This window comes from Falco punctatus, assembly GCF_963210335.1.
Source record: "Falco punctatus genome assembly, chromosome: 5".
Classification (NCBI taxonomy): Eukaryota; Metazoa; Chordata; class Aves; order Falconiformes; family Falconidae; genus Falco; species Falco punctatus.
In genome coordinates this window covers 74,710,410-74,737,521 of record NC_137584.1, presented here as the reverse complement: position 1 = coordinate 74,737,521, position 27,112 = coordinate 74,710,410, and the positions used below count along the sequence as shown (strand labels likewise).

At 44.1% G+C, this 27,112-nt stretch overlaps 1 protein-coding gene across 16 annotated transcripts in view; it reads left to right on the top strand.

The window, feature by feature from the left end:
• Nucleotides 1-27,112, top strand: part of DTNB (dystrobrevin beta) — a 224,799-nt gene that overhangs the window by 70,505 nt on the left and 127,182 nt on the right. For all 16 annotated transcript variants that reach the window (XR_013928598.1, XR_013928599.1, XM_080390253.1 and 13 more), the window contains one exon: nt 109-233. Coding sequence is in view for 14 of the 16 variants with exons in the window: in XM_080390253.1 (XP_080246379.1) it covers nt 109-233 (125 nt within the window). In the remaining 2 variants the exon portion in view is untranslated. The remainder of the gene's footprint in view (nt 1-108; nt 234-27,112) is intronic.

Genomic DNA, 27,112 nt, shown 5'->3' with positions numbered 1-27,112 from the left:
GATATTCTAGTACTGTGCATTTTTTTACACTTCTGTGTTATTTGATTGCACATATCAGCCTGCTCTTTGTAGTAGTCAACTCATTTTTGTCATTCTTTTCAAAAACAGAAATCACCTGCAAAGAAGCTGAGCCATGCAATTAGTAAATCGCTTGGTTGCGTACCAAGTAGAGAACCACCTCGTCCTGTATTTCCTGAGCAGCCAGAAAAGCCACTTGATCTTGCACATATAGTGTGAGTATCTATTTTAACCTACTTTTCACTTAATCGGTGATACAAAGCAAGGTATTTGTGGCTCTATTTGACTTTGGAATAGGCTAGCAGAAAGGAGCCCTTAAATTAGAATTATAAAGTTGTGATGCTGAAACTGTTATGTTTCTCTGAAAAAATATTTCAAACATACTGCTTTGTTGAAAATGTCTCGTTGCAAAAGAGAGATACAGAATATGTTTGTGTGCAGTTAGACTAAGGCCTGACTGTATGTTCTGCTTGCATCTATTAGCATATCAAAGTAACAATCAGCCTTACCTTTTGTACATCACCATATTGGATCAGACTCTTATTTTCTCATTATAGATAAAAATAATATAAACAAAACAATGTTAGACATGTTTACTTGCAAGTTAACGTTGCCTAATATCAGCAGTAGCAGGGCTTGGCTTGGCACTGCTGCCTGGGACCATTGACTTTACGTTTGTATTTGTTTCACTGAGAGGTTTACTGTGTTTTTCTGTTCAATGGCATTGTTGTTACCCTTTCCTTCTGACCTTATTGTCAAACCGATGGAATGATTTTAGTGAGATGCCATTGTAGTGGTGTTGGTTTGAACAGACTTGAAATCAGTCTGCTTCCTCCATTTGTCAGTTTTCACATCAAAAGTAAAGCCTGAGACGACAAAACACCCAAACAAATTCTGTTACTGTGTATGTATAATAAGCTAAGCCTCCAAATAGATCTGTTTAAATTTCCTACAGAGTCTTGAGAAAGTCTTTTCATATACCTACATTTAAGCCTGTGCTATAGAGAGGAGCGAGGAGCAAAGCAAAGGTATATAGTTTATATAAAATGGAGAACTCTCGTTTTCATGAGTATGCAGCAATTTGCAGTTCTGAGGGTAAGTGGGGTTGATGCACTTCTGGTTTTCTTTTGACATCATAAATACGAGATTCTTCTTGAACTGTTTTCTGTCACAATTTCTGAATGGAGAACCAAGGTATTCCAATCTGAATGGCTTATAACCTCTGACAGTTCAATATTGGGATGTGCTGCTTTGCCCTTTCCTAATGCGATATGATTTTGATTGACTGGCTCTTCCGTGCGCTCCTTTTAACAGTTGTGGCAGTCATTAAGAAAAAGCTGGAGGTTAGCTTGTCAGAATATTGGAAAGGTGAGAAATATAAAGCGTATCGTAGTATGGCACAATACTCACGTGGCTTTCTTTTGTGAAAAGCATAGAAGATCCATAACGTGACTTGGAAGAGTGGTTGCAATGCTGGACTCCTCAACAACGTAGTTTTGAGCTTTACCAATTTCTGCTTAGTTGTGTGATTGTTTTTTTCAGTTCTTGCATCACTGAATATTTACCAACTTCTATAACGCTTGCTTTAGTCCTGTGCAGTGAGGGAAGTTGATCTGATTTAATGGAGTATAATTGTTCTGATTTGCTCTGTGAAATTGCACTCACATTTTTTAAATAAATAAATAAGCCTATTATGCTACTGTTCCATTCAGAGCTGAAGTCTGTGTTCTCCTAAACGAACAGCTTATCAGACCCGCAGGACAAGGTTATACCTTGTCTGCAGAATGAGCGCCATGCCTTGGCCGGGCTGTGTTGTGGAGCTTGTCACTTAGCTTAAAATCTGGATTTTCTGTCATAAAGGTGCTGCTGAGCCTCACAGAAAACAATTTCATGTTTAAAAGCTTATCAGATCACGAATCCATTCACGTTTTTAGGTTTTCCTCTGTGCTGCTTCCATGTTGAAATGCACTTACATTCACAAGAGAAAATCAGTAGTTTACAATACTGCTATAAAAAATAAAAGCATATGTAATTGCCTAAGTACAGTGTATGAAAATAATTACAGCGATGGTATTGTGACTGCCTGCATGAAGGAAGGCTGCAGAAACTGATCCCAAAACTGCCAGCCCAAGTTTTACTTCTGACGCAGGTTGCCAAGTCTGATGAATTGCTTCTTTCTTGTGCTAGGACTCATTAATTCATTAATGGATCGAACAGGTTTCAGTCCTCAGCTAGAATGGTAAAGGGAAGGCTGGGTGGCTTACTTTCGTGGTTTGCATTTTAAACGCGTGACCCACCGAGGGTGCTGGCAGAAGAGTGCCTCCGAGCTTGCTTTTTGCTGCCGGTCAGTGACAGATGACACGAACCTCAAGCCCCAGGCACAGCATTGCCTTTGTCCTGAGCCCAGAGGCAGCAGTGGTGGGAGCCGGCTGGGGAGATGCTGCTGTGAGAAGATGGGCAAAAGGGTGCTGGGGGGCACCCTGGGGAGCCTGGCAGGAGCACATGGCCCTGGGGGGACACGGGTAGGGGTACAGCACAGTGCGTTCCGCCACGGCCGGGACGGCTGCCCAGGCGCTCTTGGCAGCAGCAAGACAGCTCGGAGACATCTGCTCTGTGCTGTCAGCTTTAATTAAAAAAAGGTGAGGGGGGGTGGAAAAGAAAGTGTGAAAGTGTACCCTAAGAAGCCAAAGTATTGGGAAATACTGCCTGATGCTACAAGGATGACTCCAGGAACAACAGATAACCGTTGGGTGTAAAAATAATGTAAGTAGATGATTTATATTAAACACTCAATCACATGAAAATAGTATGAACATCAGACCAAAAAGACCTACTGAGTTTTTTATATAAGTGAAGAGTTTAAAGTGAAGTTTGGGGGTTTCTGTGTAAGTGATACCACTGAAATAAATTAAAAAAAGGCACACAAACCCCTCCCAACTCCCAGTTTTTATGTGTGAAAAGTGACATAGCCAGGGGAGATTCTTTAATGGAACTCAACTTAGAAAGAGGAATTGCTCAGGGCCACAATGAGTCATTAGTTAGGTGTCAGTGATCATGACCTGATTGCATTTGTTTCATGTAAATGAGGTGCACATCAGGATCTTACAATCGTGCTTTAGAAGAGGCTGTCTTGCACAGCTGAAATCAACTTCAGCTGACTAAATAAAAAATAAAAATATTAATAACTAGGAACAGTTTAAGAATACTTGGCCAAACGTTCCAGGGAAAACAAGGCTTGGAAGGGAAGAAAAACCAGCTATACTCATTAAGGGAAGGAGAAGACACACAACTGGTAGCAAAGAATGTAAACTGATGGTTTCAAGGTTATTGGAGAATAGTTTACAGGTGGTGGTGTGGCGTGGGGAATGGCAATTCTGCAGCGTGCTGCTGGTGAGGTACTTAACCTTGCGAGATAATCCGAAAGGGTGTTGAGTTGCACCTTCTATGTTTGCAGCCCAAACCGCATTTTGAAAGAATTTCTTAATTTGGATACTTCCTGCTGTTTGTTGATATGTCTTGGAGCATTGGAAAGTTCCCAGAGCACTGGAAGAAAATTCATATGATCTCATTTCTGTTTTCAAGGGGGGGTGGGGAATGAAGATGAAGTCAAACAGGGCGATCTCTGACACGTTGTGTTTACCAACATGACTTTGATGGTGAATAAAATAATTGAGCAGTAGATAAGCTCATTTGTTGATCAGTAAATAAAAAGGTAAGCCGTGCCAATCGGGCATAGGCTTTTGGCAATTCAATAGAGTCAGACTCTGCTAGTATCTTTTTTTAGGAGATCAGTTTTGATTAATAAAGTGATAGTGTTTGTGTAATGCATTTATTATGAGCGTTGAATAACTTAGAAAACAATAATACAACACAGATACAGCAGATTGGGAAAAAAATATTGTTTAGCTCATCGTCCTCAAAATTACTGCGGAAAGAAGGTTCCTGAATAGGGTGTGTTTGCAGACGGAGTCCTGCAGAGATCAAACGGCACTTCTGTGCTATTAACATCCATTTTCATGACCAGGAGGAAAACGTGTACAATCAGTACTGGTAGGCAAATGAGCAAACTGTTGGAGGAACGAGGAAGATTAAAAGGACAGTATGCTGGGCAGAATGACTCAAAATGTTTGGAGGGCACAGTGTGCAGTTGACTGAATGCACGTTTTCAGGACAATACTGTAAGCAAGGGTGCTGGCAGGATCTGAGAGAGCAGCCAGGAGAGTTTGCCCTTCGTGCCTGGTGGCAGCAGGATCGTTGTCAGAAACCTCTGTAGTTACCGCGCACACAGGCAAGGCAAATGTTGAAAGACCAAAGGGTTCGAGAAGGTCAATGAAGATGATTAAAGGACTGGAAATAGATACGGGAGGATGCGTAGCTTTGCATCCAGAGGTTCAAGTAATGTAAGTATAACACGGGTTAAGGAATAACTTGATATTTCTGAAAATATCTAGCCTAGAGAAATTAAATGTAATCCCAGGGAGCTTTGGCCGACAGGCTTAACAAAAGACACAAACCAGAAGTTGAAGCTAGACAAATTCAGAAAAAAGATAAGAAATAAGTTTTTAATAGTGAATGTAGGTAAATAATTGTTAGACTAGATTGCCAAAATCCAAAGCGGTGGTGGTATTTCCACCACTGAAACTTTAAAACCAAGAGGAGAAGAGTGTTTTTAAATCAAGTAAAGAATCCAGCCAGTCTTATGTTCTGTGCTTGACAAAAGCTCAGTTATTACAGTGTTTCCTTATAGCTTTACGAGATACGAGAAATGTATGCAAAGATTTTAATGTAGTATCAGTCAGGAATTTTACAGAATCCATTGCTAGAGCACCGTACGTATGCTCCGTAAGGCGGTTATGGATTTGCTTTATTTACAGTTTCAAAAATAAGTGAGTGTTTCTGACACTACCTCTACCTCTCTGTACCTGCATTCCTGCAGCCGTGCTGGGTCAGTAATACAAAAAAATGGAAATCCTGCTATTTCCTGCTATTTTGGTGCATTCTGCTTCTCTTCCCCTTCTCTCTCTGCTTCCTCCCCCGGCTTGTACGCTGTGCCTAGGTGGGAGTTTCCTGGCTGTACAGAGTAATCCTGCATGAATCATCATCTTTTTCAGGCGTCAGTGTTCTGAATATGATTGCTGGAACCCAGAGGCTCCCCTTTTTTAAGGACTTACAGTCTACATGATGGAAAATAACGGGCATTAAAAACCTTTTTTGTTTATGTTTGGTAAAGCAGAGGTGGTATTTGACATGAATCAGTTTCCTGGGAGAAATCGCTTAAACTTTTGCTTCGCTGCTCTGTCATTTCGGGTTGTAACATCATCATTTTCCCCTGGCTCTGGACCCAGTGAATGCAACCCACCCCACCCCACCCCCACCCCCGTTAAAGCCTTTATTTTAACATGTCATCTGAGGTGGATCCTTGCAGTGACACCACCCTGTTGCACAGGCCATGAAAAATTTCCATCCTTAACCAAGACTGCTGCCAGCATGGTCTGACAGGAACCATCACAGCTCTTGGGTGTTCTTGTGCTGTTGCTGAACGCCGTTGCTGCCAGTGGCACGGCTACTGCCGTGGTGGCAGATGGGCTGCATCGCGCTCAGCTGTGGCAGGTGATGCCGCTGACCTGGGCTGTGTCCCCCCCCCCTCGCTGGGGGACGTGGGTGCCTGCGCAGGAGAGGCAGCAGAAGGTGGCACCTCGGCGGCTGTTCCCCTTCGCAGCACAGCTTGGGGGAGCTCGGTGTGGCACTGGTGAAGGTGGGTTTGTCCTAACCAGTTCTGCTACGGTCAATGGCGGCTGTAAGAGGAAACCTACGTGCCACTGTGGTGGCTCACAGAAAGGCAGTCTGTCTGCCGTGGGTCCCTCCGGGTGACAAGTAAGCAAAGCAGTGGAGAGAGAGGGGACTGCGGATTGCTTCAGTTTTCTTACATTAGAGGACTGGAGATGCTTCTTGCAGCCTTCAGCAGAACAGTGAAAATGGGGCGAGGAGGTGTTCGTAGGGATGCACAAAGCATTTGCACTCCTGCTGGCAAAAAATAAAGGTAGGGGCCATATCGTGCTTACGTTAATGTGCGCACCTTCTGCCCTGGCATGGCCAACACAATAAGGGAGCGATAATCTCTGACAAACAGAAGTCACGCCCCCGAAGAGAAGCTGGGGGCATGTGTGTGTTGGTGGTGGCCCCAGCTCTGCTGGCAAGCCGCGCGGCTGGGAACTGCTGCAAAGAGCAGCAGGCGGCTGAGGCTGTCGGTCCGTAGCTGGTTGTCCCTGGCTGATTTAGCGATGCCCGCCAGGGGCTCTGCCTCCAGGTGCCCACCGGCAAGGCCTGGCCATGGGTGCTGCCGTCAGGGCTGGGCTCAGCCCTTCAGAGAGCTGCCTGGAATGGGAGAATGCGTAACGGTATCGGAAATAGTCACCAGTATTGCTAGTATTTACTTCAATACAGTAGAAGCAGGGGAAAGATACTCTGCATAGAAGATGATGTGGCTGACAGATGTTAGCCAGCATCTATATATTATATATATACACAAATATATATTGTATACAGTGTGATGTAGCTGTGCCCTGGCTGTTAAAAAAGCATAACTTTTCTTTACGATGGAAGAGTGGTGTAGCAGTGGGGTCTAAATGGGGAAAACTGCCCACAGATTGACGACTTGTTCGTCTGATTTGCATGTCACGTTAAGTTAGAATTTGTGTTAGAGCCTGTTACTGGCAAAATGTCACTTCATAGATCTACCCGAGTTCAAAAGACCAAGGCAGTAAGTTTAACTCTTTGACAAAGGCAGAAATTGCTGAATTTAAAATGCAGTGTGGTTCTGCATCGCTTGTGTCCCATCAGAAATCACAATGACCTTTCTGTTCTCTGCCAGCAGTGGTATGGCCAGTTTGGGAAGAGATTTTGGATTGACACTGAATCTGTTTCCTCCCAGAAAATTTGCAATGATAACATGTAAAAGCTTTGCCTTTGCACATGAAAATAAATTTTGCAAGATCTTTGTGAAGAGTTACGGTAAGAATACTGGGTTGCAGGTTACGAAGGTGTTTCTGGACCATCAGATGCGTGTTGCCATAATTTTTATCTTATTTTAAAATTCTAAGACGATTTATTGGCTGTTCCCTCCTCCTGCCCTCAAACACTTTCTCAGGCACCAGTGACGTGGGTCCCTTTCATTGCTTCAGCTCAAAACCCTGGAGGAAGCAATGACCTGTCAAAAAACATATCCCTTGATCTACTGCTAGGGACAGTTCTGCTGAAAAGCTGAAAAATACGTGGATACCAATACACTTACAAAACTGCCCATTTCTTGGCCCAGGTTGCCTATTGCTTCTGCAGTGCTAACAGTGGGGCTAAAACGTCATTAGCTAATTTTCTGGGGTTGCTTTTAGTGGAAATAATTTCTTCTTCTTCTTACAGTTGCCAAAAAGCTCAGAGGTTTGTAGGTTCTGAGACACTTTATTGTCCGAGGTGTGGTACGCCCAACGTACTTACGTGGCTCAAAAGAGATGCTCTTGTGAGCTGCCCTAGTGCTTCTTCCCCCAGGGAGAGAAGGCAAAGGAGCATCACACGGGTGATGCTGGCCGCTGCATCTTGGGTATCGTGGTCCCCACAGGCATCATTCCGCTGTGGATAGCACCCATGACCTTTGGCTATCAAGTTAACATCTCAGTTTGCACACTACTCTACATCTGTTTGTCCTTTTAAACTGCTGTGTTTTAAAGGTCTTAAAAAACCCAATACTACTAGCCAGAAAAATAATGCTGTGTTGAATTTCAATTAATTGTACATAACTGTCAGACGCACCCATTGCAATAAATTGCAGAGCAAAACAAAATGCTTCACTGTTGTTTCCTGTGTGGAAACCCTCAGAAGCCCAACCTCACCCTATTTCGTAAAAAATTTTATATACAGCAGTTGTTGCTACTCAGGGTTTCCAGCCCCTCTCAGAGAAATTAGTCCAGCCTCGCTCAGTGGCTGGACTTCGGTGAGAGTGACACTCCTGGATGGAGGACCAGGGATCAAGGGAATCTGGTGGATTTCGTATATTTGGCTTTTCAAAAAGCCTTTGAAAGTATAATTTATCAAAGGCTATAAAAGAAAAGGGTTTTTTAGTAAGGTTTGGGGTTTTTTTTACTTTGAAGGCATCAGGGGAGAAAAAAAAGGTCTTTTGATGTACCGAGAAGTGGTACAGGTTAGGGAAGCCAAAGCTAGAGGCTAATGGTCAGTGTTTGGGTGGAGGGGAGTCAGAACTGGGGTCCATAAGCTGATCCTAAAGGGGCCAGGCAGGGACAATCCCTCTGATGTTGCTGGTACAGTGGGGCTGGGTGTTTTCTGGAATGTTACAGACCACTTTGCTGCTGAAGCCACCTCACTCTGGATCAGAGCAGAGACCGATCAGATCAGGAATATTTTTATACTCCTTCATCCTTGATAGGAGGCTTACCTGACCAACTGTTGAACGTTAGTGAAAACTGCAAACAAGTCACAGGTTTTCTTCCAGTTAGGGAAGTTTTCTTGAAAACCTTTCTGTAAAAGCTTTGTGGCTTCCAAAACCTTGAAGAAAACACAGATCCTTTCTCTTAGAATCAGGGGTTGCTGATCCGAATCGGCTTCTTAAATGTGTTACATAAAATCTAGATGAACACAAAGGAAAGGAAAGAGAAATATGCTTAGGTTGCCAGTATTTATTGCAAATATATATCAAAGATGACTTTTTATAGAAGTTAAGGTCAGAAAACATTAAATCAGTTGGTCTGGCCTCCTGTATCTTGTTGATCATTAAATGTCACCACCTTCCTTCCCTGCTGTGCCCAGCGATTTGTATTCGAGCAAGGTTACCCTCCCTAAAGGCACTCACTCGTGACCTCCAGAGGCTGTAAATGCCCCACTCCTTGCATAGCGGTTTGTCGGAATGGATAGTCATTCTGCTCTGCTCAGCACCCATCGGGCTGCACCTGGAATACTGTGTTCAGTTTTGGTCCGTGCTATAGAAAAAAGACGCGGGCATGCCGGAGGGGACCCAGAGAAGGCCCACAAAGGTGGCCAGAAGCCTTCCCTCACACGTCAGGCTTCCCAGCCTGAGAACTGGGCTTGCTCAGGCTTGAGGAAAGAAGGCTGAGGGAAGACCTTATCACAGTAGTTAAAGGGTGGCTACAGAGAAGATGGAAACTTCCTTTTTACAAGGAGTCACATGGAAAAGACGAGGGGTAATCACAGCACCACAGGGCAGTGGGGCTGGGCAGGGACCCCTGGGACCACCCGGCCCACCCCCCTGCTCAAGCAGGCTCTCCTACAGCAGCTGCACAGGATCACATCCAGGCGGGCTCTGGACGTCCCCAGAGAAGGAGACTGCACAGCCTCTCTGGGCAGCCTGTCCCCGTGCTCCGTCACTCTCAAGGGAAAGAAGTTTTTCCTGCTCTCCCCACGGAGCTCCCTGTGCTGCAGTTTGTGCCCGTTGCCCCTTGTCCTGTCGCTGGACGGTGGGTACAAGTTACTCCTGGGGAGATTCCAGTTGGACACAAAGAGGGGAATTTTCTGCAGTGAGAACAGTCAGCCGTTGGAGTAACCTCCCCAGGGAAGCGGTGGATTCCCCAGTGTTGGACACTGTTAAGATTCAGCTGGACAGGCTGCTGGGCCGTCTTGTCTAGACTGTGCTTTTGCCAGGAAAGGTTGGCCCAGATGATCCTTGAGGTCCCTTCCAAGCTGGTATTCTATAGTGATGCTCTGATTTCTGTTTAATATTTGTGGTTTATTTCCTTTTTTTTTTTTTTTTCCTCCTCTTAAGCTGTGTTCTGTTTCCAGGTCTTGTTTTGTGTTGGTTTGTTTTCTCTTCCTAAACACCAATACATTTCCATAGATATGTATTCAAGGATCAGAATAGCTCTGCTTCTGAAAAATTGCCTACCTGCCCACTGTGGTCTATAATCCTTTTTTGTAGTCACGACTTTTGGAAATAGAGCACTATTATCTGAATCAACTCTGCATTTTTATGTTATAGATGTAAAATTTTGCATTTAGCCTTATTTAAATACAGTATAAAATGTATTAAAATACAGTTTATCAAGACTAATTTTCTGTGTACTTTGAACGCATAATTAAAAGTCTCAAAATTTTTGCGGTAGCTGTAAAAACCCACTAAGACCATTTAATTTCAAAGATTACAAGTGGCGGATGTTTTTGAGCTCTAACAGTCCTTACTCTACTTAAAAAGACTTGGTTTGTATTATGTAGTTTGTATTTTCAGTTTTGTAGCAGTAAGCTGCAAACTTTACAGCAGATCGTGGCGCTTGCAGTTAGCAGGTACCGCAGCAGCGACGCGCAGTGCTTCCCATGGCAGTGGAGCAGGGATGGAAGGTGGCTCAGCAGGTAGGAGGCTCCAGGTGGGCCGCCAGAGAGTTGAAGCCACTCACTGCAGCACCTGAGCCCTGAAGTTGCACTGGGGAGGGAGCTGTGGAAGCCTGCAGCATCGAGCCAAGCAGCCGGAGCTTGCTGTGACCCGCAGCAGCACTCCAAGGGCTGCCTGGGGTGCCTGACGCAGACCCCCTGCCCGCAGCAGGTGCACAGGGACACTGGGCAGCTCAATGAATGCTGCCACCACTGTGAAATAACAGCTGTCAGGACTATAGTGGTTTTGGGGTGGGGTGGGGGGAATGTTTTAGGACATTTTTCCCTTAAAAAGGAAGGTTGGAAGCATGCACGCCCTTCCTGTGATGCTCCAGCCCCTTTGCGTAGCTGTGATGCTGCTCTGGCGGTGGCAGGGAAATGTCCTGTGTGCTTCCCTTTGGCATCTTGTGGGGACGGGGAGGGAGGGCAAAGGCCCCCTCCTGCACAGGCTTGGGTGGACGGGGCTGAGGGAGCACCCACTTGCCGGTGCAGACACCAGGTCTCTCACCCCATCACGCACGGGGCGCCAGGGCAGCGTGTTGGGGGGTGCAGCAGCAACCTGCATCCCAGGGTGCCGCTGTCGGCAGCAGCAGGAAGGGACAGAGACAGGTTCATCCTTGGCCGGGTGGGGAGGGCAAGGAGGTTCCCACTGTGCACGGTTCAGTATCCTGAACCTGCAGCACGTAAATTATTGACGGACAATTCCCTCTGATTACTGGGAGCATGAGAGAGAATAACCCGCTACCTTTCTGTGCTTAATGGGTGAGAAAGAGATAAACTGGATAACTGAGGGAATTCTCTCCCATCTGAAGTGGGAGTAATGGGAAGAAAGGGGAGAACTAAGACCTGGAGGTATGTGAGTGCCCTCCCCATTGGTACATGTATCCAGGAATAGCTGAGAGAAGCTTGTGTTCTGCCTTGGGAGTGTGGAGGTTTTCTCACGGCGCTGATGTGTGCATGCACACACATGCACAGGTGAGTCTAGCAACTGCACACGAATTCACAGGTGTATGTTGCCCACTTCTTTTGGTACTTCTGTGCTAGAACTTGAACTTTTGTACTAGAAGCAATTCCAGTGCCCGTCCTTCACAGCCAGCATCTCTGCCAGTACCTGTGAGTAATGACCGCTGCCAGCCAGCCTCCTGCAGAGCAAGGAGTTGTGTGCTCACACCCATCAGGCTGAAGACCTCAATTTTCTCCCACCAGCCTGGGGAGCAAACACCAGCCCCGCACCCCCTGCTCAAAGCTAGCTCAAAGCGCTCTGCGGCGGGCATCCCGCAGCAGACATCCCACCAGCACCCACCCGCGCCAGGCTCCACCAGCAGCTTCCCACCCTTGCACTGATGCTGCCACGATGCGAAGAAGGTGATGCGAGACAATGAAAAGCATTCCTTAATTATAGTCATTGATTAGCTGCTTGCACGCAGGCATCAGGTCTCGGCATCCTGTTGGTTTTTAGCTGTTTGCCTTTTTTGCAGGTGGCTCTGTTTTCCCAAGATCTGCGTAAGTGTTTGGTATGAATTTATTTTTCTCGAATGTGATGGCTTATTTTTAACTTTAAATGCTCCTCCTGTCACTGCTGAGGAATGGTGTCTGCTTCTGTCATGTTACAGGCATTTTTAACCAAAATTACATAAATACATATTTAAAAAATGTAAATATGTTTAACAGAAGACAGATGACATCTTTTTTTTTGTAAAAGAGTTAGAAAGTTAAACATGTTGGAAACGCGTCTTTTCCTTGATTTTGGTATTCTGTCAGGTTTTGCATTTGAATACGCCACCTGCCACATTGGATTTTCCTTCAGTAAAGATATCTTCAGTTTCTATATTTTCCATAGTCATCTTGATCACTGCTTCTTCAGAATTTGGTATCGCCACGCCGGCGGTTTGATTTGACTGTCACCCCCTGCCCATTTTGTCAACAGGCTGAGGGTGAGGCCCCTCCCCAGCCCCTGCAGCAGGGTGGGCGCCTGGCCCCTTGCGCGGGGGCTGCTCCTACCGGCTCAGCTCTTGCTGGATTTACACCTGTTTCTGGAGGCTGGGGCCATACCCTGGCATTTGGGTCGTGAATTGTCGTGTGGTTTGATGCAAGCGACACACTGGTCTGGCTGAACGTGTAGCAGCTCTCCCCATGGTTCCGTGACAGCCTGGAACCCTGGCGGTGGGCAGCCCTGCAGCCCCCTGGCCCGCACAAGGGTGCTGGTATTTACATGGGGGGGGGTCGTGCTTGGTTTGGGTTTTTTTCCCTGAAGCGTTTTGGCCACTATGATAGTTGAAGAGTTCAGAGTAGAAAGGCTTGGATGATAGGCTTGTTTTGACTGCAGCTGTTCTTATTCTCCACGACAGAACTAGATTTTTCTTTATTTCAAATTCTTTTTGCTCATGGCTGCAGTAGGCTGCCAGGACGTGCAGTTTTTTGCTGGCTGAGAGAAATCTCTGCTTGCTTTCAGGCTGATAGAAGGTTGTTACGGTATTATCCAGCAAAATTAGTAGGAACATCCAAGTGGTGGGATTATAATTCTGTGGTTCTACTTGTTTTGAATTCTTTTTTACTCATGTGGTCCATCGATCTTATAATGGTCTTCTCCCAGTGTTAGTAAGCAGCTCTCACCTGTTCCTTGGCAATGCATTATTATCGAGGTACTACGTTATGTCATCAAGTTACAGGATACTGTCAATATTCATTTAACAATAATTTAACACCTTATAATACTTGTATTCAGAGTCATGATTCTGGAAGTAATGGTATTATTCTGGGACAGAATATCAAGCATTAGTTATAATTCCTTTTGTACATGAAAAAGGAGCTGAGATGGGGTTTTTTTGAATACTTAAGCTATTGGTACTGAAGCCAAACAAATTTCAGTTAAGAATCTGCATTTTGTGATCACGATAATAATGGAAGAAGCAACTAAGAGAAATTGTTGTGACTTTTTCTCTTTGATGCCTTAGATCCAAACTTGTTGAAATTAGGCTTTAGACAAACCCAAATTACTTGTCTCAGTGATGGAGTGAGTGGGTAAAATTCAATTTTTTTCTCTTTGGTGGAAAAAAATCCACCAGATTACATGGTGGAATAATCTCTATTATACTTAGAGTTTATGAAACATAAATTGTTTTTTCTTTTAGTTCAAAATGTGCAGGAGTTTGCATTTTAGTGTCTGTGTATTGGTTAGATCTGTGCTTATGTTGTGGTTGGTCTTTATTTCTGTTTCTTCCTCTCTGTTGCTCTTTTCCTTCCTTCGTTCCTTTTACATTTCAGTAGCTCCTCAGTGCTGCCAAGGATGCGATGCCAGCGGAACCCTCGTGCCCCTGTACGTACGGGCAGCAGATCAGGTTCGAATGCTGCAAGTATTAAAGTCTCAGATTTACTGATGTTGCCGAAGCCTGGGATGCTGTTGAAACAGGAAGAAGTCTGATCCACTGAAGACTTCAAAATCACAAATATCGATGTGGCAGATAGCTAGGGACATAGAATTTTATGAAGGAGAGAACCTGTTCTGTGCTCTCTTTCATCCGGGGGGGCTGCGCCGCGCCGTAGCTGGCTGGGAGCAGCCTCGTTAGAGAACCACAATGAGATTCTCCCTCCAAAAGCCAGCCTTTTCCTCTGTGTGACGTCTCCTGTGTTGTGTTTCTGTTTCTCTTGATGATTGTTGTATTTTGAGGAGTTGTTCTGCACTTTTATATTCATTTATTCAAGGGGAAGAATGTGAAATATCAAGTGGTGTGTGTTTGTTACGAAACTTCACACGTGCATCATTGTGGTGCTGCTGGCTGGGCAGGTAAGGGGCATGGCTTTTCCCTGCACCTTCAAACAGATCGAAATGGGTTAAATTTAAAAAAAAAAATATCCTCAGTCCTTTAGTAGCCGGACAATTCATCCTTGACTGCCTCACTCGACCTACAAGCGTTTTGTCAGCTAGCATACCTTGTGCCCAGGAGATGCTGGGTCACGTGGCGGCTCCGTTTCCTTAGAGACGGCGCCATGCCGCGCATCGGGATGCCGCGCGTCGGGATGCCAGCGCAGTGGAGGACCGGAGAGGCGTTCGCCACAAACACAAAGGTTTGCTGGATTCGCATTCCTCGCTGGTTTGCAGCTTTAGCATGAAAATGTTAGCCAGGTCTTTGCATGCTGTCGGGATATGGGAGTGCATTGTTAAGGCAGAGTTAACTTCTTGAATGCTATTTAAAATGTAATGGGGGGTGGGGTGGGGGTGTGTGATGGTTTGGGGGGAGCTGTTACAGGCTAGCAAGACGGATGCCAGGGAGGAGCGGTAGCGTGCCCGTGCTGTCAGGTTTTATTTGTTTCTGGCTATTGTAAACAGATCGTAGGAGCAGCTCTGAGAAGGACGCAGCACGGGATGTCTTACTGAGCAGCCTGGAACGGGTAACTTGCCGAATACCTTGTTTCCATCTTTCCTCTTAGTCATTTTTGAACAGGGCAAGAACAAAGTCATAATGAAGTAATATCTCACTTGATGCCTTGTTTACAGTAAAAATTACTATTAATAGATCATTCATCCCCGTGTGACATCTGAGTAGAAAGCAGCAGAATTTACTGTGACATTTTGTCATGGTAAGTAATATGCATATTGCACATTGCTGGAAATAAACAGGCATGATAGCGAACTCATATTTGTGTCAGTGTCTGAACAGTTACTGCTGTTCCATTCACATGCTAGAGCTAGCAGCCAGCTGAAGAATGCTCTTTAATGTTTGTTTTAGACATGTTGCATTCAAATAAATAGGTTATTATATTTTTAAAAAACCACAAAACCCAGCAATAAACTTCTTTTTAAAATTGCTTAGAAACAATACATTGTATATATTTTCCCTAGGTGTTATTATAGTGCTCAGGGATTTATTCTTCTCACTACTCATCTCTTTGTAAAATCCCAAACATCTGCATACATGTTTAGGTTTGTGGTTGGTTTTTAACTTCTTAGCATGTTTTATTTGTTTCTGATCATCTTAACAGAAGCATACACCTCAAACTATTTTTTTAATTACTACTACAAACCCCATGAAATTAAAGTAGCCTGCTAGTCATTCCTGCTGCCAAAATAACCTAAATTTGCAGTTTTCCAGAGGACGGAGCAAAAGGACAAAATCTTTGTGCCCTCTCACCCAGGCTGAGGGTGATGCAAAGCCAGGCTGCATGGCAGGAGGCTGTTATCCCAGCTTTAGTCCTGAGTCAGGCAGTGAAACATTATCATATCCAAACGTGTTTAAAATGTTTCCCTTTGGCAAATATTTAGGCTGCTTTTTTTGGATTATACATTTTTAACCTAAATTGTTGTTGGATTATATGTTGTTAGATGTTTTTTCTCCCTTTGCGTCAAGGTAGCTTTTGGCTGGTTTATTATAAGTAGCATTCAGAAAATTAGTCACAGTTAAATACAGATGTAAAAGCTCCGTAAAGGCATGTAGAAAACTTAGCTCAACATTTTAAAGGGAAGCAGAGACCACATTTCTCACTTCTATTCCACAACTAAAAAACCACTCTTGAATAGTATAATAGCAGGAATTGGCTACTTTCTGCTGTTTAAAGTAATGAAGAGAACAAAGGAGTCATTAATCCGTAATGTGTCCATGCAAATTTTCTTGAAAGTTGCTCACATGATTTGTACCAGAATGGGATGGTGAGATCCAATTTAATACTACAGTTCTTGTGTTTCCTTTTTATAGGGGAAAAAAATGTTGGCTCAGCCTACCCACGGATGTATTTGCCCTTGGTACTCTCATTGGAGAAGTGTTAGCAGCTATTTTTAAACAATTCCTAATTTTTTCTTAGGCACTGTCAGAAAGTAGCACGTTACAATGAGGAACTGCTGACAGTCATCTTGCACTTGGAATTTTACAAAAGTTTGTGCAGAGTCAGAGTTCAGTGCCTTCCTGACACTGCAGTCATAGACATCACTTTCATTGCAGTGCAATAATTCTTTAGAAATACTTAAACAATACCATAATCCGGATAGCTCAAGGAACAGGTAAAGGGCTACAGGGTATTTTACATCTGGTTCTCTGCTGTTCTGGGACAGCCACAAACCTGTTTCCATTCTCAGGTTTGTTTCATCTGCACAGTTAGTTGGTTTGCATGTCCTGTGAATTCAAGTTACCCCTATTTGGGATTTTTTTTTTTTGTTCCCTGCTCAGAAAAGAAACCAAGTAAGTACCAGAAACTTGGGTCTCTCTTTGTTACTGAAAGTGTGGTTTGATGTTAAACAGACTGTTGTTGTTGTTGTTGTAATTTAACAGTAGAAATTTATTTTTTTTGCTGGAGTTTTTTTGCTCCACTTTTTGCTGGAGTTTTTTTTGCTGTTTTATTGGGGGATCTCAAAGGTGACGTCGATGCTTAAGACTGGATCTGACTAGCTGCTCTCCCTGGCTCCCCAGTGAGATAAAATAAGCCCGTGAGAAGTGTTTACCAGAAACTTGGGGGTCTCTTTGTTACTGAAAGTGTGCTTTGATGTTAAACAGACTGTTGTTGTTGTTGTAATTTAACAGTAGAAATTTATTTATTTTTTGCTGGAGTTTTTTTGCTCCACTTTTTGCTGGAGTTTTTTTGCTGTTTTATTGGGGGATCTCAAAGGTGACGTCGATGCTTAAGACTGGATCTGACTAGCTGCTCTTCCTGGCTCCCCAGTGAGATAAAATAAGCCCGTGAGAAGCGTTATGAGGTTTTTGTCGCCCTGTGGCCATGCCTAAGCTTATTGGGGAGCTGCGCACAAAGCTGCTGTAGTTTTACTCAGAATGCAGCTGTAGATGTTCTTGGTTCCTGCTCCGGGGCTGCTCCTCAGGACGTGGTCGCACAAACCAGTTCACCTGTGGCATAGTCAGGCCAACGGGTTTTTTGGAAAGCTGCATCTTGCAAAACCCCAGTGCAACTCAGCTCCCTTTCAGCAGCAGCAAATTTCCTTTGGATGAATTGGAGCTAGATCTGTTGCACTTCTAAATGTCTGTTTTCCAGTGCAGAGTCTGTTTCTGATGTCTCCCATGCATGACCTGCTCATCTCCATGAAGATAACACAGCGCCGGGCGCTCCCCACCTGCACCTTCTGCTGTGCTGCTCCGTTCACATTTTCATACCTCCCAAGGCTGGTACAGCTGTATCTGTTCCACGCAAACCCAGCGTTTAGAGTCTTTTACTCCTGTTAGTTTGATGCAGCCATCGCTTTTGCAGAAGAGAGAGTGGTGACCTGTTGTGGCTGCCGCAGCGCTGACAGCGCAGCAGTGGTGCACGCTTGCCACAGAGCACGCTTGTGCTGCTGGCACTAAGAGCAGGATTGGTCGTGGTGCAGGAGGACAGGTCACAACACAGAGATGCTTTGGTGCTGAGTCCTACCCGCCGGTGCAACAGAACGCCCTTGTTGTTTGAAATCGAAGAAATCTAGCCTGAAATAGTTTCAGAATGGAAATTGAACTCCCAACAATTCAACTGTCTCTAAAATTTTCTTGTTGTAGCGGCATATTTGAATTATCAGTGTTTGCTGATGCAGAGTAAGACAAAACTTTCTGTAAAGGAGCAGGAGGTACTTTCTTGTTTCTTAATCCAAACTCCTACCCAAGACTGAAAAAAAAAACAACCAACCAAAACCACAAAACCCACTAAGGAAAGATTTAATGTACTTCTGGTTTGCGCATAGTACCTCTAAAAAAAATCGAATAGTCTCCTACAAAAGTAGCCAGCAACCCTCCTCTGTTTTCTAGGTGTAAGTAGTGTTCCAGCTCAGTTTCCAGCCTACAGCTGGAGTGCTGTCAGCATTTTGAAATATCCTCCTGCCAAGAGAAATCGGAAACCCTGGGCTCGATCCTGAAGCCCAGAGGAACCATGTGGTGGAGTGGTGCAGGATTCAAAGTTGGCTGCCCAAGGGGCTGAATATTCCGGCTGCTCAGCCTCGGCCAGAGTTGCTCGGTGGGAGTGCGGTGGGCAGACAGGGAATGCTGCAAGCAGAGCTCCAGACCTGGCCACGAAGTTTTGATGTAGAGGTGGTAAAAAGGGTAAATAAATAAAATAAAAAAATAAATTAAAAAAAAAAAAGTGCCCCAAAGAAAAAGAACAAACCCTCTTAAAATACCGTCATTATATTCCTGAGGTCTCTTGCATGCTCTGCCCCATCTTCCCGCTGTGTTGTTCAAACCTTGCTTTGTGACGATGCAAATCCAGTCTTTCTGAGGTTTTACCATACAGCATATTACATGAAGAGGAAGGGCAGCGTAATAGGAAAAGCAACAAATAGCACGTGGCACTGGAGCATCATTTTGAAGGGGCTGCTCCCTTGCAGCAGCTTGCGGCTGGGCATTAGCTGCCTGCCAAAGCGTAGTTCTGCATTTTGCCTCTTGGATTTGGCTGGCAATTTGTGGCTGATGTTTTTTTTCTTGTGTCATAGATTTGTCTTCAGTCACTATAAGAAATAGAACTTTTCCTGCTGTGAAGCTTTTCCCTTGTGTTTTTGGGCAAAAGAGTTCAAAACATATGCACAGATGTTAATACAGTTATTTCCTAATTCAGAGTTTATGGAGTCCAAGTGAATCATCACAGACATTTAACCTCAACCACAAATACAACAGAGATCAGAAGATTTCTTTGAATTACTTCCTGTGCAAAGCAGAAAATACCAACAAAAAAATCAGGTGTTTCATAAAAAGCATTAATGTTCCCAATACAGAGCTTGCCACAGCTGGGGGAGCAGCTCATGCACTTTGTTGCATTTTGTTCGTTGTAGTTGCTGCTCTTTGGATTTTCTTATACCTTTGCTTGTCTATTGCGGTTGGGTTTTATTGGAAATAAATCAGACTTATATGTACGTTGCCTCCAAATCCCCACATGAGTGTCTGCTAAATAAGAGGTTTGGAATTACGATCCTCTCTGTGAACAGAATGTTTCCCAGCTTTTAGTTGTTCCTGTGTTCCTTCACTGAACCATCCCAGCTTTTCAGCCTCCCTCTTGAATTGTAGTTCATAAAACTGAACGTAATTCCATTAATATTCTTACAGAGCCAAATGCAGCAGAACCCCCCCCTCTTCCCAGAAACTTCTCTCCTACTTTTGCACGTGGTTATTGCATTTGGCTCTTTTGCTCCAGCATCACACCAGGGATGCTTCTTTAGCCAGTTACCATGAACCCTCATTCCCTTTACAGTCATTTTCCCAAGCTGAAGGCTGTTTGTGTCCCCAGTCTGTTAATTCTGTGAAAGAGGGAAATTCTAGCACCCTGTTCTTTGCTTTCTGCTGTGAACTTTCATTTTTCATTATCAGCTATTGCATTTTTTAATAGGTTTTCCTTCTCTTCATTGCTCTGCCTTCAAGTGCCTCCTATTGATCTTACATTCTACTTACTCAGGCACACAGTCACAGGGGAAAGGCAGCAGGAGATCATTATTTAGATTTGAATAATAAATAATGGGCCTTATTTATGGTTTTGGTTATATATTATACACTGTACGAAAGAAATCATTCTTTCATTTCCACCTACTTAATGATAGGTTTTGAGTAATTAGAGGATAAGAGTTCGTACAGCAAATAACAGTAAAAGAATTACCCTCTTAAACAGTCGAGCAGATTTGTTCAGTAGAGAGAACACTGGGCAGAGACTTCACCCATCTAGCGCTCACTGTTGTCACACGTATGGTATGACCTACTAACGTCGGAGCTGATGAATCTCAAAGCATGTAGGTATCTGACCCAATTAACTTCCATAAGTGTTTTAAGTAATTGTTGAAGTCTTCAGGTACATAGAGTGGAATAGCAAGAGCAATGTTGAAGTAAGAAGTCCAAAACCATTTTCACCTAATCTTATCTAAAAGCAGACTACTGCTGAAGCTATTTGAAGCTTCAGTATCCCGCAGCATTTCACAGTATCCCTGTCTCCTTGTGCCACTTCTCCTCTTTTGATTTGACATATATGTCTATATTGCACAGTTAGCCCACATCATGTACATCATCTGCCCCAGGGTCCTTGTCATTTGCAGACAGAGCTCTGAAAAACATATCATTGTGTTCTTTGAAACCACGTTCTCTTGCCTAGTGTGGGTTAAATCTTGCACTTTTAGGCGTTCTTTAACCTATACCTAAAATAACCAGTGCTTGTGTAAAATCAGGCCTGAAAGGCCATTGCAAAGCTGCATGAGCCTTGCATGTTCTGGTATTCCCAGTTACTTACTCACCACTTGCCTCCTGGGCATGTGTAGGTTGGTCATCACGGAGTATCTCAAGCTGGAAGGGACCTGTAAGGGTCGCCGAGTCCAGCTCCTTTACTGCTAGCGAGTACCTTGGTGCAGGCTGCTCTGTGTCTGCAGATCACCAGGGATCAGAGAGATCACATTCTCTGATGTGAAAAGGCAAGGCTGCCTGATTTGGGGTGACGTATGTGAGAGCAGTTGGATGCTGGCAGAGGTTGCTCAGAGCGACGGTGGAGGGTCTCTGTCCTCGGAGATATTAGAAACTTGCCTGGGCAACCTGCTGTGGCTGATCCCACTTGGGCAGGGAGGTTGGACTAGGTGATCACAAGAGGTCCCTTCCAATCTCAGCAATTCTGTCATCTGAGATAGCCAGCTGCAGGAGCCAGCCCCAGGGTGCTCAGGCAGTGCCAGAAATCATCAGTCCGGCCACGACTGCTGGCTCCCTCTCCGCTGCCATCGATGCAAGGGGTTTGCCCGGATCACTGCTGCGGATCAGACACCATCCTCTGGCAGATTTCTGATTAAACACTGTGCGGCTCTGGTATCAGAGGGAAAACTGAAGCTGTGAAGTCAAAGGAATAAGCCCTTGATGAAGCCGTAGTACTGCGCATGCCGTTAGTTCGAGTGTGCTTGGGACCATTCTCGGCCACTGAAGCCAGCTGGTTCTGAACCATCACGTCCATGCTATTAATCTTTCTTACCTTCCCAAAGAGTCTGGCCACACCTGAACTGCTGACTGGGAGTCGTTCCTGGCTCCTGCTAACTCCCAAGCTACTCCCAGGAACTGTTTGAGAGTGAGCTGTTTGACTCAGGCCAAAACCGTGCTATGGTCTGCTAACAATTTAAACGTGCAGACGATCCCATTCCAGGATACTGGAAGACTCCCTGGCACTGTTTCATTTGCTAACATAAGTGGGGCCAAACTGGCTCTGAATCAAGCCACCAAACTATGTTCTTGAAGATCTGCGGGATGTAAACTGTAGGAACATTTGGAAAATGAGGCATGCTGGAGTAGGCTCAAATGCTTTAATTCAGGAAGTGGTATCTCCCATTTTTATTAGTATTTAGGGAGAATTTACAATAAAGATTTCAGTTGCGTTATCAATATAGAGCTTTTTGCATATAGTAAAACAGCTTTATCCGCTTTCACTGAGGGAGGACACTAACCACTTCCTTGCTCCCTTGAACCTTCTTCCCCCATTCCACCCTTCCTTTTGGTCATTTAGAACCAGTGATCGCTTTGTGAGAGTGAACAGACTTGTGTGGTCACTAGCACTAGACCTCGATGGCCTGGATACACTTTCTCTTCGTGCTTTTATCATGTGCATTGCTGTCCTATCACTGTGTCTGGCCTCACACCGGGTAGGGGACACACTCTGGTCTCCTTAAAGCAAGCCAGCGTCCTTGTGCTGCATTGCATGCCTACGGAATCTTGTCTCATTTTGTGACAGGTGGGAAGATTCTGAACAGGAGAAGCTGTGAGATTCTTGGGCAAAGCACATTTCAGGTGTTTGTCTCTGTATCTGTCTTCCTTTGCCACTGCTTGGTAGGGTCTTCAGCTGACTAGCAAAACAAAAGAGTCAATCTCTCTTACGCACTAGCCTGGAAGGATAACTCCTCCTTTGGCTTTTGGAATAAAATTGGCCAGAAAGGAAGCTTAAAAACAAAACAGCAGTGATAGATCCTGTATCTCATCGTATTAAAGATAAACAAGACCTCACAGAATAACAGGAAGCACAGGCAACCCACTAATCATCTTTGGTGTGAATAATGTCCGTGTTGTCCCAGTAAAATAAATGATGTATCATCCCAGCATCCAGCATAATAACGCCTTTACTGGTGCTGATGAGCCTACCAGACTATGTATAACGCCAGAATGACAGCCTTTCTGAGGGAAATGTGCACATATGCCTTCTGGCAAAGAAACCAGCAAGTTTCCAAGCATCAAAACCACATTTTCTGTTTTATTAAATGCACTAGTTACCACCTGTGAAAAGGTTATAGGTTCTCATCAGTCAGTACTACCCCAGCATCAACTGAGATGCAGTCACCACTCTGATGTGCCACAAAGTAGGAGCCACACAATGGCCAGCTCCTGGTAGCAACCTGCTGTGGAAATGGTATCACCTCAATCTTTTGTGCATCCAGATAATGAAGGGGCAAGATAATCTGCTCGAACATCTCTGTAAAACACTCTCTTTTCTTGTAAAGGTACCAGAGTCACCATCGCCTCTTCCAAGCTGGTGTCACAGTGGGTTCTTCCACATTAGACTGTCCTTTCTAGTTGTCCTGCTCTAGAACTGCTGATCCTCATGCACAAACCCTCAGTAGCTGCAGCTGTAACACGTGTCTGCACCCTGTGAACTCCCCTTCAGGAGCCATCCCTGCCTGCAAGTTACCAAAAATTACTGCTGAAATGCTGTTTGTCACATCGCTGAGTCTTTTTCTCAGTTCTTCTGCAACAGTAAGTTAAATCATCTTCTTAACTTCTTAATCTTAAGTTAACTTCTGCATCTTTAAGTCAGGATAAGCAGTGCTGGGTCATCTGTAGTTCAGTGGTGTGTGAAGCAGGAACAAGGAAGGAGCATTGGTCCTAAAGTTTCTCAGCCAAGAGTATGAACAAGTAGAGCATGATGCTGCAGAGGATCCTGTGGAAAACGAGCATGTTTTGCCACAGCGTAACACGTATGTAACACAATATGTAACACAAGTCCTGCCCCAGCTTGATCTGGTGGTGCTGTAAGAACAGTGATGTACATTCCCATCAGTGTTAGCACCAAGCCTGCAAAATAAGGGAGGGAGACTGAGACAGGAGAATGGCTCTGTTCATGTCTGTGGGCTGAGTGTTCGGGTGAAATCCTTGGGGAAAAATAATAATTTCACATGCATGCAGTCCTGGTTGCAGCGTGCTACCATGTGCTCATACCCACAGTATTGGGGGTTGTGATAGTAGTAGGTGATGGTGTAGGATTATTGGAAATTGGCCTGAACGCTTGTTAATAGGTTAAACTGGTGTAGCATCCTCAGCGATGTGGTCTTGGATGTGAATGCAGCTGTTGACTCGTGAGAGTTTGGGAGCTGTTACATGCTTCCATCTGAAACTTTTAGATTCCTTCAGCAAACGTCAGTACAGGTGATTTGGCTGCAGCGGTGTGCAAATTGCTAAGGTATGTAAGCTAGCCAAGGAAAACAAAGCATCATGATGTGATTTGTGCTTTATTTGACACGTCATGTACTTGTGTGTGCATGCATTGAGCAAAATGTGGTTTTGTCCTTAAGTTTAAATAACCAAAACCTCGCCTGTGGAGTTACCTAACGGTGGTTGCCAGCAAGTAGCTGCCTTTTCTAGAGAGTGGCAAGGGAGTGGTAATCTCTTATTAAATCAGCAGTCATAACAGGAAAGAAAGCATGCGGGTTTGGGGGCACAGCCTTGCTTCTGTTGCTTCAAACCATCACAGCCGTTGTCTCTGGGAGAACTGGGTAGCACGGCTGCAGACAGGATGGTACTTACTGTAGATCACTTCCATCGTGACTATTCTTTGGAGGACTCTTTGTTCTCTCCTGAGAGCCAAAGCTAAGACAGAGCAGGTAAAGTTAGTGTACTATTATCAAAATGTATTGATATACTTTTTCCAGGAATACGATGTGAGAAAAGCAGGTCACACTCCTGTTGCTTTGAATCCTTCCTGATACGTTACAGTGGAAAGAGACTAGTTTTTCGTGGTTGTTCATGGGAGCCTCCCGCCAGACTTCCAGATAGCTGTTACAGCATTTCTTCACTTCTATGAAAATGCCATGCAGTAGAAAGCGAGAATTACGTTAAATCAGGTCGCGCTTTATTGTCAATTGCTTTCTCACCTGGAGGGAAGTGCTAAGCAAAAAAGCGTGTATTAGTGCATGTGGTGTTTGGAACGAACAGTCCTAATGAATTCTAATGACTTGTACTTCCTAAACTGCTATACGAGAAATAATGAAGTTCCCAGAAGATGAATCAACCTCACTTTATTGCTTTTTCTAGTTGATGCCTTGTCTGAGAAGAGCGAAAGGACTATCATGCCAGCTGGGATGGCTTTTTATTTTTTACAGGTTTTTTTCATCAGCTATTATTTATCATTTGGGGGGGGGGGGGGGGGGTGTCAGTGTATAAAATGAACCTGGGGTTCCCTGTGGACTTAGTTGCCATTCCTTCATTACTGTCCTGCTGTTTAACCTCAAGCAAGTCTTATGGTATCAAGGTCTTGGCTGCGGTGTCTGCTGCGGTGATGCCAGCCTGCCTGGCACCTAGAAGTGCTTTATGTTAACTGTCACTCTCAAACATCCACAAAACTATCTGTTGTTCTATAAATCCCTCCTTAGAATTCCATCTGTGTGCCTGTAAAATAACAATAGTAATAGTAATAGTAGTAATAGTAATTAGAGACTATGGTCAACACTCCAGCCTAGTGTGATGGAATGTCAGCCTGTTTTTTTCAGTTTCATGTATCTCATGTATCCTTTGGTTTGTGCCTACCTTCACGTGTCAGGTTGGTCTTAGCTGTAATTCTTTGTAATTCTCTTTGCACAAAGAAACACCACGTGGACTGTCAGTGGGGTTCCCCAGCAGCGTCAAAGAAACTAATAATGTACGTTATAAAATCTTACTGGTTTGGAAATTCTGAAGTTATAGAGCAAAACTCAGCTTTGAAGTTAGCCAGTGTATAGCTAGTCAGTTTGTAGCTATGTAAATACAAGAGCTACAATTTCAGAAAAAATAACAGGAGAGACTGATGGATGTCATGCAGTTATCCCCATCAATCCCATTTCTAATTTAAAAGTAATTTAATTCCAGGCATTATTACATGATAATTGAACAAATACTGATGTCTATTACAGTGCTAATCAATGCACTTGAAAAATACTGTCTTTTTTTGTTACATGTGATATACACACTGGTTCTTACAAAACATTCCATAAAGGTAGGAGATGTTATCAGCTACACTTTTGACATGGATACACACTTGCAACTTCTGCTGCTTGAAATCCTCACCTGGCTCGAGACCCTTCAGACCCTGCTTAATTGTCCTTCCTGAAGGCCAGTGAAATTTTTCAAATTTCAGAATTTCAGGTGTCAGTTCAGACTGATCAATTCCAGATCTCACTGATGGAGCATTCTTTTTTTCTTCTTCTTCTTCTTCTCCTCCCCCCCCCCCCCCCTTTTTTTTTTTTTCCCTTTTTGTTGGCTGCTCTGACAGCCCTTAACCCTCAAGTATAGATTGCTTCTCTTGAGCTTTGCATTTTCCAAGTCTCTGTAGTCTGATGGAAGCAAATAAATAACATTGCTTTGCTTCACGTCAGCAGTCTCAGATAGGAGAACTGTTTAGAGCAGAAGGCAATTTGGTAAATTTTGTTTATTGTTGCTTTTTTGTGAAGGTCCCTTTACAGGGTGATTGCCCAGCACAGCAAAAAGTCTCAAGATTTAGTTCCGTTTATTTATTGAGGTTTTAGATTTCTGAGGTCTGAGAATTGTCCTGGTTTTTTTCTGGACCTTCATCAACAAAGTGTGAAGGAAGATGAGCAAGTAATTAGACCCAGGCTTAATTGTCTGCTTTTCTTCAGAATGCGTAAGGATTGATTTTCCTACTTCGAAAAACTGTTGACACAAAATAGCAGTGACTATTTCTTATTTCTCGTCTTTAGATGAGATTACTGTGATATTTAGACAAGATTACTGAGAATAGCTGTAACAGCAACAGTAACTGAGGCAGCAACCTCAGTTACATCTGGATCTCCTAGGTTTTACTACAGGTAGGAGGCAGTAGTTAATAAAAGTAAATACTAGCAATAGAGAGAAGTCAAGATCTTTGCTGATGTTATTAGAATTATGGCAATTACCCATAAAAGCTTGTTGACGCGTTTTGGAAGATGTTGGGGAAATCTAAGAACAGAGCATCATCCTTCCTGGGTTAGACCAAAAAGCTGTTTAGTCCAGTGTCTTGTTTCCAGTAGTAGCCAAAGCTGGACACTTACCTAGAGAGGGAATGGGTCAAGGCAGAGGTAATATCCATACATAAATAGGTTTTCAAAAGATACAGAAGGTAAAAAAATGGTAGGGCTGGAAAGCTCATATGTGTGATATCTTCTCTAATTTAAGGTATTTTAGCTTCAGAAGTAACTTAATGACATTTGTGTAAAAAAAATAAAAAAACAAACACATGGGTGAGTAATTTGTTTAAAATGGCTCCTAAGTGATGGCATACCTGCATTTTCTATCATGTCTTTACTCCTTCCTTCCCAAATCTGTGCTGGATGCAGAGGACTCTCATCATCCTTTCAATACTTAAAGGGGGCTTATAAGAGATGGGGGTGGACATTTTACAAGGGCAGGTGGTGGTGGCACATGGGGAATGGCTTTAAATGAGAGAGGGGAGATGGAGATGAGAGATGAGGCAGAAATTCTTCCCTGTGAGGGCGGCGAGGCGCTGGCCCAGGCTGCCCAGAGCAGCTGTGGGTGCCCCATCCCTGGCAGGGCTCAAGGCCAGGCTGGACGGG